Source organism: Ciconia boyciana, chromosome 5, assembly GCF_034638445.1.
Source record: "Ciconia boyciana chromosome 5, ASM3463844v1, whole genome shotgun sequence".
Classification (NCBI taxonomy): Eukaryota; Metazoa; Chordata; class Aves; order Ciconiiformes; family Ciconiidae; genus Ciconia; species Ciconia boyciana.
In genome coordinates this window covers 36,349,393-36,362,013 of record NC_132938.1, presented here as the reverse complement: position 1 = coordinate 36,362,013, position 12,621 = coordinate 36,349,393, and the positions used below count along the sequence as shown (strand labels likewise).

General features: G+C 40.0%; 1 protein-coding gene across 3 annotated transcripts; it reads left to right on the top strand.

The window, feature by feature from the left end:
- Positions 1-389: 389 nt before the first annotated feature.
- Positions 390-12,373, top strand: TLR3 (toll like receptor 3). Of its 3 annotated transcripts, XM_072862267.1 has the most exons (6): positions 390-646; positions 1,341-1,464; positions 3,183-3,631; positions 5,058-5,249; positions 6,886-8,711; positions 9,366-12,373. In XM_072862267.1, exons 1-6 carry the CDS (start codon positions 431-433, stop codon positions 9,592-9,594), a joined length of 3,036 nt encoding a protein of 1,011 aa, XP_072718368.1. In that variant the 5' UTR covers positions 390-430; the 3' UTR covers positions 9,595-12,373. The 3 variants fall into 3 exon arrangements, with proteins under 3 accessions (XP_072718368.1, XP_072718370.1, XP_072718371.1); XM_072862269.1 differs by lacking the exon at positions 1,341-1,464 and having other exon boundaries at positions 519-646; positions 9,366-12,372; XM_072862270.1 differs by lacking the exon at positions 390-646 and having other exon boundaries at positions 1,400-1,510.
- Positions 12,374-12,621: the final 248 nt, after the last annotated feature.

Below are 12,621 nucleotides of genomic sequence, written 5' to 3'. Positions count from 1 at the left end.
ATAGAAAATATTTTATTATCTCTCTTAAAAATGTACCATATTACTCTCTCACATAAACAAATTCCCTTTTAAAAAGGGATGACTTTATGTGGCTCTGTAGGAACCTCTTGGTGCTTTGTTTCTACATTCAAAGAGTAATATTCCTATGTCAGTAATCTGTCAGCGTATCGGCTTTTGGGATATGTCCTGCAGGATTTTCAGAGACACTGGAATTAGCTAGGAACAAATTGTAACTGAGTTACGAGTAGGCCCCTGCGATGCCGCTCATCTGTGACACAGCCGTGTGCTTAAACCGCTTTCCCTCGGCAAACGGCCAGTGCCAGCGCGGCTCTGAGCTCGGGGGCGATCTCCGCCCTCGGCACCTCTGGGACGTTTCGGCGCAGGGAAATTCGGTGCGGAAGGGAGAGCAGCGCCTGCCGCGGCTCGGGGGATGCTCGCCGCGGCTCGGGGGATGCTCGCCCCGCTCGCCCCGCCGGCTGCCGGCTCCGCCGCTCGCCCCGGCTTCCCAGGGCGCGGTGCGCCCGTCCCCGCTTGCGGTTTCGCTTCTTCCGGCTCCGGGCAGCGTGTTTCCTCATGGCTGTCGTGTGCTGAGAAACGTGCGCAGTCCCGGGATGACCCCAGACTGAAGGAGGTAAAGCCCGCAGCGGTAAGTGGATGCCGTTCTTCCCTTAGTAATAAATGCAGATACCAGCGGTACAAAGCCGAAGTACTGCGCAGGAGTTGGGGCGAGTTCCTTGCTCTTGGATTTCTCTTAACTTGCAAGTTGGCAAGTCGGCGCCGCTGCCGTTTGCTTCATGAGCGTGCTTTTGTGCTCGGGCCCGGATGTGGTGTCCCCAGCTGGCAGGAGGTATTTTTGTGTTTTAAAAAAAGGAAAGGCAATGCAGGTGAAGTGGGAATGCCCCCTCCCTGGGAGATGCTGGAGGCTCCCCAGCTAAATTCTCCAGTTTTCTAAAGTTCTTGCTCATAATATTAAAACTGTAGTTCTTTCTTTTGTCTGTTAAATATTATTCTGTAACACTGTCCCTTAAGTCTGATAATGGGTGTGTGCTTTCTTCACTGGATCCCCAACCAAAGCATAAACCACCTAAAGCTGACTCCAGACTTCCTGCGATGAAAAAAGCAGAAAAAGGCAGCCCTTCAGGCCTCACTGGAAGTCGGCCAAAGAGCTTGGTTTGTGTTTGTGCAGTATGTTTTTTGTGCCTTTCAAACTTAAAGATGAGCTGGCAACAACTACAGAGGAGCCTGGCAGCTATCTGATCTCCCAAAAACAAACCCTGAGAAGGATGCAGGCCAGAGGTAAAGTTTTTTTAACAGACAAGCTCCCCCTCTGTTTTTCTTAGCTCTTCCAGCAGCTGGGGTGCAGAGGAATGAGGCAGGACAAGTGGTCCTTTATTTTCCTCAGCTACAAGGATCCGGGTGCTGTGTGCAGCTGCAGCAGGTCAGGCTGTCTGCAGGACTATCAGGGTCAGTTATTTGCTGTCTCTGTCCCTTCCCTGTTTGCCAGTGGCAGGTGAGTGGAGAGCCAGGCTGTGTGAGCTGCAGGAGGTGGGTCAGACCCGCATGCAGTGCCCAGCAGTTTTTTCATTAAGGTTTGTTTTAAATCGCCTTTTGCAGTCCTTTGTGTACACCTTTGCAATGCTTTAGGTCCCTCTTTCCCTTGCTTGTATCTCCACTCCCATTGGATTTTACTTGTGTCTCTCCCCTAGATGGCCAAGTTGCTCTCACAGAGGCACTCACAGGGTTCCCCCCTGGCCACCGTAACATGGCTTTTTGTCACTGGCGCAGTCCTAATGTGTGCCCTCTGAAAAGGCAGGTCACCTACGGAGCCAAACTCTGCTGGGCTCTGACCTGCTAAACTCCTGTTGGGCTGCAGGTTGCAGTGTCAGTTCCTCAGAGTGTTTTGTGACGGTAGTGAAAACTCTTACATTTAAATAACATCAGTTCCGAAGGCTTTTTCTTTTTCTGTGCAAATGTGCTGGTTTAATTTCTTGTTTCATTGTTTGCTATTGAGCAATAATCTAATGCGCTCAAAGCTAGATCACGTTAATTAAACACAGGTTCCAAGCAAAGGAAAATGTGAGCTGCAAAACTAAGAAAGCTCATATTCCTGGGAGTTAAGTCTTTTGAGAAGCTCTTCTAGATTCCTGTTAAGTCTAGTAAGGTTAAATTCCCTTCTATAGCCTGTTCTGTAGTGGGGCACAGATCGTCTTCTCTACCTGGGAGCCCGTCATGCAGAGACTTAACTCATTGGTAAATTGAGGGTGGCAGGTGGGTTCCAAGTTTGTTGGCAGAAGGCCATACAGATACGTGTATATGGAGATTGTGGAGATACTCAAAGCTTCAGGGGTGAAAGGGGTGGGTGGGGTGGTCGTAAGCCCCTTCCTCAGAGAAACTCTGTGTGACCTCTGGCCCTATATGGCAAGGCGTTATGTAAGGTAGAGCAGAACCCGGAACTGTGCATCCTCCGACACGCTCTCCATGTCCCGTGCTAACCCACCCCTGCCGCCGCCATGCAAACCACGACTCGCCTTGCCGCGATGTTTGAGACGTTAACTCTTTCATTCTCTCACAACCTTTCTATAGCCTGGTATTCCTTCTTCTGCTATGAGGTGGAAAGGCGGTTAGAATTTTGTGTGGCTGGCTCGTAAAACAAAAACTGGCAAGAAGTGTAAAATAAAGAAGTGGTATATTAGGCATTCTTACTGCATATAACTAAATATTTTGAGTGCAGTTAAGCTCAGAGCATAGTGATTAACATTGAGAGGCCTGTGTATAAATATTGATCAGTGTGGTAAAGGTCTAAGCTCGGTGATTACAGAGGGGCCTGTGTATAATTCTCATATTTATTGTATTTTATGCATGTTAACACAATGCAAAATTAATCAGAAAAGGGAAAATGGTTGAAAATTTGCATTGATGATAGATAAAGGGTCGGTAGCTTTTTGAGTGTAACTTTTTACATAAGACAATACTATTGTTTTTAAAGAAAAAAATCTTAATTTAGAGAGATTTAGACATACCTTTTCTGCAGAAAGGAATGCTACTTCATGGGTGAAAAATGCTGAGTGTTTGCTCAGTATAAAACTACATTTTTTTGAGCCTGGCTTGCTTAGCCTTCAGTTTAAGATATAAGTTGTGTCAAAATGATTGTAATTTGTACTGTGTTCATTTTGCCTTTGCAGACAAAACAATGGGAAGTGCTATTCTTTGGTGGAGCAGCTTATCTGTCAGATTGGTGTCTGTCTGCTTGCTGTGTGCATCAGTTGGAAAGCAATGTCAGATCCGAAATGAAATGGCTGACTGCAGTCACCTAAAGCTGACTCAAATTCCTTCTGATCTCCCAAACAATATAACGGGTTTGGACATTTCTCATAATCAGCTAAGACAGCTAGGTCCTGCAAATTTGACCAAGTACAGCCAGCTGGTTTACTTGAACGCAGGCTACAACAGCATCTCTAAACTGCAACCAGAATTGTGCCAAAATGTGCCCCTGTTGCAGGTTCTGAAGTTAGAACACAATGAATTGTATAAGCTCCCTGACAGAGTCTTTGCTTCCTGCACCAACCTGACTGAGCTCAATCTAGGATACAACAGAATAGATATAAAAAACGATCCCTTCAAAACCCTGGAGGTAAGCTTTAGAAATGCACCTTTTCATGTAAGTAAAGTACAAATGGGGAATTTACTGTATTTTCCTATGTGTGTACAGAACAGCTGGCTGTTTGCATCTGCAAATGCCCAGCATATAATCTTCCTTCATTGTTTTTCTAAAGAAAAGGCCTAGTGGCTTCTTGTGTTAGAGCACACTGGAGTCTCAGCCATCCTTACGAGTCAATGCTCTCCATCCCCTTTTCCCTGTTGCATCCCATTGAGGCACCTCTCCGTACAGGATTTGTGCTGAGAGACAGCAGCAGCAGGTGACGTATAGGGCGAAGTGCATGGTGTGGAATCGGAGTTGCCTGGGGTCTAAAAATGGTAGCTAGCCTAAATTATCAAGGTCAAGTAATTACAATTTGTCAGACCGTGAAGGCCAGTGCTTAGGCTGAATGTAGTGTCTCCCAGGACTTTGAGGATTGAGAAATGTAGAGTAAAAAGGTTTTTACTCTTTGTTTTTCCTTGTAGTTTACACGTAGTTAAATGTTCTTCTCTGTAGCATCTATGAGGTTGGGGTACCAGCACAGGAGGCAGGAAAAGACTATTCCATTGTCTTTGCACCAAGCAGAGAATCATGCAAAAGGAAGGGCCTAAGGACAAAAGAAAATAGAGACAATGTGTGGGTACTAATTGTTGTAAAATGTTCTAATGAGTGTGCATGCTGTTTTGAACAAGTCTGAACTTTCCTGCTAAACTCAGTATTCCAGTTCAGTTACATAAAATGTACTTGCTTGCATTGTAGGACTGCTGACTCACAACTAAGTACAAATGAGTACAGCCAGCTTTGGTGCTGGGAACAGAACTGCAGTTCTGGCCTTTCTTGCTTTGCTGCTGCCCTGTTACTGATGGAGGCCAGGCTTGGGGCACCTCAAGGCACAATCTGTGGAGTCACCTTTAGGGTAGCATCTCCTCCCCTGCAGGTGCAGGAGGAGTCTGAGCACCTGGGCATGAGCTGGAGTATTACAAGCTGTACAGCATTGATCTTTGTAGGCTGCTACTGCACTCCCCTTCCTCGCTTCCATTAATGGGGGTGGACCACAGTGAAGAGGGTGGAATGCAAGGTTTGATGCTGCAGTAGTTGTAACTGCAGCCAGCTGTAGGCTTTTGCTTTTATCACTTTATCTGGAGCAGGAGGGCTTTCAGTAAGTTAAGGAGTTATAGATAAAGTAGTTCTTTGGTTTGCAGTAGATATTTTAGCACGTTAAGACCATGAACACAAATTACAGGTGGGGAAGATACAGAAGGCTTCTTCCTTCAGGAGCTTGAAAGCTGCCATTTCTCTATTACAAATTTTGTTTAATTGTAGTATTGCAACTAATTTCTAATCAATTAGACTCAAAATGGTTTTGTATTATATAAAATAGAAAGAATTTTATACTTTTCTGTTTGCATCTTCTCCCCAGAACTTGAATATTTTGGACCTATCTCATAACTTTTTGAAGTCAGCAAACTTAGGATTGCAGCAACAGTTGAAGAACCTTCGTGAACTCATGTTGGATAGCAACCAAATCACTGAGTTAAAAAAGGAAGACTTCAGTTTTCTTAGCAACACCTCATTGAATAGTCTTGATTTGTCATCAAATCCACTGAAAGAGGTAGGGAGCATTTCAACAGAAATTCAACAGGTGTAAGTATGAAATGGAACTATCCTGATTTGTCCTTTATGATTGTATGGCATTTACATTACATTTTTGATCCACTGAGGTCAAAGATAAAACCATTCTATTGTATACAGCATTACACCTGACCTCTGGTAGTATACACACAATTATTTTTCTCCCACTGAAATCAGCAAGAGGTGGTTCCATGTAGATCAGAGGTCTCAAGCAAGACCTAGATCAAGTAGCTCTGTGAACCCTTACCAGGTATTTTCTATGCAGGATTTTCTTTTGTATGTGCTGAAGGTGAACAGCTGACATACTTTCTAAGTGGGGAAAAAGTGCAATATTATGCAAGGCTGGTTATACAATCTAGGTCTCACTTCCTAGTTAATCAAAGAGAATGTTCATTTGTGCCTGTGGGGTACCCCAGAGAAAGAATCATTGCAGAAAAGTATACTCAGTCTTTTAAAAAACCAAGTGGGTGTTTTCTCTGCCACCTACCTCACTGTTCTCTGACCCGCTTCTCAGTGTTGCAGTATGATTCTTTGAAGAGTGGTGCTAAGTGTTGCAGTTCTAAAGTGGTTGACCCTCAGCATATGAATACTGAATTTGCATTGAATTTACTTGGGTTTTTTCCCCAGTTGATTGATCTGGAAAGAACATATATATTGAAATTACAAGAATATTTTGAAGTGGCATAAGCTTGTACCACTGCGGAGAGGCAATCCCACTGTCCTCTTTCCCTCGGCCACTTCATCCCTCCCTCTTCCTGGTACAAGCTTTAATGAGGACATACACTGGGTCACTGGAGAAGCTCTACAGATTTTTTTTGGCTTGGTTAGCTTGTAGTCCCTATCTGGTTCACCACGTGACTGCATGTATGGCCATATTAGCACAAGGGTACAGGGTGTGGATAAGTAGATGGGACTGCTCCTTTCTTGGGCGGTGCTACTTTATGCTAGTTTTACCTGCTCCGATTTTGCAGTACTGCTGTCTGAAAAGCAGCCTTATGCGTTTGAATCATTCTGAAAAATTGAGTATTTAATCATTCAGCTGATCTGAATCAAAGTGAGGGACCAGCACTATGATGGAGGCTTTTGATTTGTATTGTGGAAGCAAGTGTGTACTATCACATTTCATGAGTGTAGCTTCTGCTCACAGAGAGAAACTGGGTTTCTTCTTGGCTATCTGAAGGCCTAAATAACTTTTTTACAGTATATCTGGTTTTGCACTAGTGTATTGGTATCCCTACCAGATACCAATAAAAGAAAGCTGAAAAAAGAGATTATCTCAATTTCTAAGGTACTTCTAGTGAAAGAGTTTTACTAGTTGGATACAAAATGGTAATTAACTTGCATCTCACTAAGCAACTTTCTATCTTCTTCTAAAAGAGTACTACTCAGAATTATGATAATCAAGTTACAAATTTTAGAACTGTTACCACAAGAAGTGTAAACTTCAAGAAGTGTTTGTCTGAACTTGGCTGTGGAAAAATCTGAGTGTAGGAGTTATATTCTGCTTGAAAATCTAATTTGAAAACCTTTCCAAATTTTAGCTTTATGGGGCTATTTTCTTACATAATCTCCTTGTGTAGGTCAAAACTCTTTTTTTTTTTATTTTTTCTTTTCAGTTTCACATAGGGTGTTTACATGCAATTGGAAATCTCTTTGGCCTCACACTGAACAACGTTGAACTTGGTGAAAATCGCACAAAGAAACTTTGTACAGAATTATCAAACACAGCGATTCAGAACCTCTCACTGAGCCATGTGAAGCTTTCATACATTGGCAAGTCAACTTTCCAGGGACTGCAAGGAACAAATCTTACAGTTTTAAACCTTTCCCAAAATTCTCTGTCTGTGACAGAAGATGACTCATTTCAGTGGCTTTCAAGTTTACAATACTTAAACCTGAAGCATAACAATATTCATGTATCTTCACGTTTATTTTATGGATTATCCAGCCTCAAACATCTGAATCTAATAAATTCACTTAATGGGAAAATTGAAGATTTTTCCTTTCGTTGGTTATACCACCTGGAGTACCTTATAATGGATAATAACAATTTCCCAGGAATTACTGCTAATATGTTCACAGGTCTGAGCAACCTGAAATACCTGAGTCTCTGTAACTGCAACATAAACTTACAAAGAATAACTAATAAAACATTTTCATCACTTGCTAATTCCAGTTTGCAGGTTCTCAACCTCACAAAAACAAGAATCTCTACAATAGAAAGTGGGGCATTTTCCTCCTTGGGACACCTGAAAATTCTCGATCTTGGTCTCAATGAAATTAGTCAAGAGCTAACAGGTCATGAGTTTAAAGGTCTCAATAATATACAAGATATTTATCTTTCCTATAATAAAAACTTGACTTTACGAAGTGAATCATTCATTTTTGTCCCTACCCTTAGAAAACTGATGCTGAGGAAGGTAGGTTGCAGTAATCTAGCAGTTTTTCCTTCACCTTTTCATCCTCTACAAAATCTGACTGTCCTGGACATCAGTAATAACAACATAGCAAACATAAAAGAAGACTTGTTTGATGGACTTCACAAACTTGACATTCTGGATTTGCAGCACAATAATTTAGCCCGACTTTGGAAACATGCAAATCCAGGTGGCCCTGTTCTTTTTTTAAAAGATCTTCCCAACTTGCATATTCTTAATTTAAAATCAAATGGGCTTGATGAGATTCCAGTTCAGGTTTTCAAGGGTCTGTTTCAATTAAAAAACTTGGATTTAGGATCAAATAATTTGAATTTGCTTCCAGCAACTCTGTTTGATGACCAAGCCTCTCTGAATTCATTGAACCTTCAGAAAAATCTGATAACCTCAGTTGAAGAAAAAGTGTTTGGCCCAGCTTTCAAGAGCTTGAGAATACTAGAGATGGATTCCAATCCATTTGATTGCACCTGTGAAAGCATTGCTTGGTTTGCCGATTGGCTTAATGTGACCCGAGCATATATACCTGGATTGAGGTCCCAGTACATTTGCAACACCCCACCTAAATATCATGGTAGTCTGGTGTTGCATTTTGATAGCTCAGCCTGCAAAGACAGTGCTCCATTTAAACTTCTGTTTGTGATCACTACCACTATTGTGATGCTAGTAATTTTTATTGTTCTTATCATCCATTTTGAAGGCTGGAGAATAGCTTTCTACTGGAATATTTCAGTAAATCGAATACTTGGTTTTAAAGAACTTGACAGACAACAGGAAGAGTTTGATTATGATGCCTATGTTATTCATGCAAGACGGGACAAGAATTGGGTGTCTAAGAATTTCATGTCTCTGGAAAAAAATGACCACTTTCAAATTAGGTTTTGTTTAGAAGAACGGGACTTTGAAGCGGGCATATCTGAATTTGAAGCCACAATTAACAGTATAAAAATGAGCAGGAAGATTATTTTTGTTGTGACTGAACACCTCTTACAGGATCCCTGGTGCAAAAAGTGAGTAGGATATAAAATTTTATATGTAAGGGAGAAAATTTCTTAACAGACTTTTTTTTTTAACAAGGTAATCTTTTCTGCTGTGTAATTTAATTAAAAATACCATTTAATAAAAAATACCAGGCAAATTCTACTTTAATATATTTACTTAATATATTGTAACTTCAGAATTATTCTGAAGTTAATAAAGTTACCTGCTCCACATGTACACTAGTGGAAATTTGAATCTCTCAGTCAATATACTTTTTTTCAAAAAGTCAAGCTGTTACCTGCGCAGATTGCTTTCCTTAAAATTACATGTTTGATAAAGAGCAATAACGGGTGAGATCACTAGCATCCAAACATGATTTTTGTCTTTAAATGAGTCTTTTCACCTTTCTTATGTAGTGATCTTGAAAAGAAAGGAACTTCGCTAAACAAGGCTATATCAAGACAGTAGACTTAGGTTATATTTTTAGATGATGATTTTTTTCTTTAGTTAGAAGGTAACTGATTTAACATAAGTAATGACAATTTTATATCACAGAATTAAGACCCCTATTTGGGTCCAGTCCTTGAGTTTGCAATGTGCTATTATGTGAGCTATTAAAATAACTGTCATTTTTCCCCTCCACATGAAAGAAAACATGAATTTTTGTCTTATTTTTGTTTCAGTTTTAAGGTGTATCATGCTCTTCAGCAAGCTATTGAACAAAGTCGGGACTCCATCATATTGATCTTTCTTCATGATATCCAAGATTACAAGTTGTACCATGCACTTCACCTGAGAAGAGGAATGTTCAAATCTCGCTGCATCTTGAACTGGCCAGCCCAGAAAGAACGAGTCAGTGCATTTCACCAGCAATTAGTGATGGCACTTAAATCTAATAGTAAAGTGCACTGAATTTTGAAAGTAGAGATTTGAATTATGGGGTCATTTTATTGCATATTTTCTATCACTGGAAAACTATCAAGCCTTCAGGAAAACCTGAAAAAAGTTTGTCATGCTGGAAAGATACGTAAGAGTCACTATAATTTAAATTTACTTGTCTGTATTCATGTTCTTGCTGATAGTTTAATTCACCTGCACTGAAGTGACATGTTAAAATGGATCATTATTGATAGTCATTTCTGTGTGACAGTCTGTGTATCAAAAATCTGGTAGAAATTCTGAAAAGCAGTGAGAATGACTGATGTCCTAGGAAAAACATCCTGCTGATGTAGTGCAGAAAAGACTCTCTACTTTAAAGGCATATGTAAAAGAGGATGCAATAATGACAAAACAGCAAATTCTATGTAGAAGGTAGAGTGGACACTACTGCTTGCTTTCATAACACAGGGGGAGATTAAGTGAAATTAAAATTGGAAAGCTTTCCATGTGAAGTACAGTAAGTAGTGTGGAAAACTATTTCTGTAGTTGAAACCAAGAAACATAGGAGAGTTTCAAAGTGAGTTTTAAAACCTTTGTTTTAAGAGAAAGCCACAGAAAGAGACTTGACCCTGTGAGCAGCCTGTTCAGAACACACAGTGAAGGATTGCTTATGCCTTCTGGGTGGGGCTTAAAAACAGATGGGGATTCAAAAACTGGTGACTCTCAAAAACAGATGTTTTTGAGAAAAAACTTCAAACTTCAAAAGTAGATTAATTTCAAATCTTTTGTTTCTTTTTTCTTTATAACTGTATGTAGTTTTGCCTTTGATAGCTAAAAAGAAAATTGTAAAGAAATCAGGTAGACTTCTGTAGTTTAATTTCTTATATATTAATCTAGTTTGTTTTTTCTGCAACATACTTTACAGAAACACAGACTAGTTGGCAATTGCCAGAGCATTAAGTTTCAAACAAATGGGCTAGTAGCTTGATCTGGAGAGAGCTGAGAACCAGCAAAGTGTGCTCTGAAAGGATGTTCATAATGTTTGAGACTGGTTGCAACTTTATGGAGTGTTTGAGCACAATTTATTGTAAATTAGACACTAGAGAGTCATTTGTATGTTTTTAATATTTAATTGCTGTTCCAAGGACCTTATAAAACATTGTCAATTTTTAGTAGGCGTGTGGTCCTTCAATAGCTCAGGAATATTTTTAAATTGCTTTTTTCCCCTAGCATTTCCCTCATCAATGTCAATACCACCATTACTCAAAGAATGCTGCTTTACTGCTTTAGAAAGCAGCTTTCAGATAGTTCAATACTTAACATTTTAAGCAGCTTTTCTCATCATTTGTTATATGCATAGATGAAAAACGTTGGTCTTTAATATGTTTGTATGTCCCATGATGACAAAAAACTTAAAATGAGAAAAATAATTAATGAAGTAGATTTTGCATGCACCAGAAGAGTGAAGGGGGGGTAGACTGTCTTCACTTGCTCAGGAAGTCCTGAGTGAAAACAAAAAAGGCTTTGTTTACAGTTGAAGTGATAGGTGATGATTCCCTAATTACAGTAATAGGATTATCCCCATTGTGATGCTTTCATCTCATCTTTCTGACCTTTTCAGGCGAAGTGAGAAATTCTTTCTACGTGCTTAGGCCATGAAAGTTGAGGAGGCAAGTCGGTAAGGATGGGGTGCCAGGTATGCACCATGTCAATCGTTCTTCTCTTATTTAAAGACTAACATGTGAAAGGGTTCCTATATTTCCTAAATCTGTAATAACACATAGTAGCAGAATTTCTCATTCCATATCAATATAAATAGTTTAGAAAATGTTAGCAGTTCACATGTATATTAAACATGACATAGAGGTGCAGAGAATACATGGAGAAATGCCGAGGTGAAATGTGATACCAGAGGTCAGACTAGATGATCAAATGGTCTTTTCTGGCCCTTAAACCCTGACAAATGACATTGTGTCTAAATAATTCTATAAAGATTTTTCTTGTTACTACAAATGCCCCCAGAATCAGTCTCAGAACCTCGAGAAAATGTTATGGATGCTTAGTTTTGTAAAATAGCTAAGAATACAAACTAAAAGTACTTGCTGATGAGTGAAAATAATGTGTTCACTGAACACATGTATTCATATGTATTCATAGAACACATATGATGTGTTCTAAACAGTTATTTTAGTACCTACATTCAGTTTAAAATAATTTACAGCAGAAAGACATTATAAAGGCTCACAATGAGAATTAGACTACTGTAAAAAAAAAAAGGCACAAAAGCAATAAGCGCAGGGCCAATGGTAATCATCAATTATACTTGACAAAATTTTCATATAAATTTTCCCTGTTTGTCTGAAAGTTACCTGCTTCTGCTTTGCTCCTGTACGTTTGTTTGACAATATTATTGAGAGTAAATAAATGGACTTACCATGGTGAAGAGTAGTAAGTGCTTTCAGCATTAACAGTCTATATCTGAGCTGGGTAATTTCTTTGCAGTGGGCAGCATCAGACTATATTATGCTGATTTGCTGAGGAGTTGGATACCAAATAGATGAAAAATAGATCCAAACTTGTAGTGTCAAAGATATTACCTAGGACTAAAGGGGAATCACCTGTATTGAAAGCAGAATATCTAAAGGACTTGAGCGAGGCAGAATGCTCAAGTCCATGGATTTGGGGTGCAACCTGACTGTTTCTGTGGTTCTTGAATGACAGGGAGTAATGAACAAGTTAGACAGTGATGTTCATAACAGGTTCTATTCCAGGTCTTCATGGAGGGTTGCTTCGGGGCTGCAGCTGAGATAAATATACTACACACCAATGTGCTCAGTTGTGCTGCTTCCACTGTGGCTCAGTCAAGGGTTTTTGGGATCACGAGAAATAAACGCAGATTGTGCTGCTGTTAGGTTTATGTGGGCCTATTCCATAAGGTTTGGTCAGAACATACTTATTTCAGTTTGTAAGAAAAAGGCCAAGAATATCCCAATTTCAAATCTCAGTCCTGTACTTGGTGTCCTGCGTGCCCCACCCTGCCAGCTCATTGCACTCCTTGAT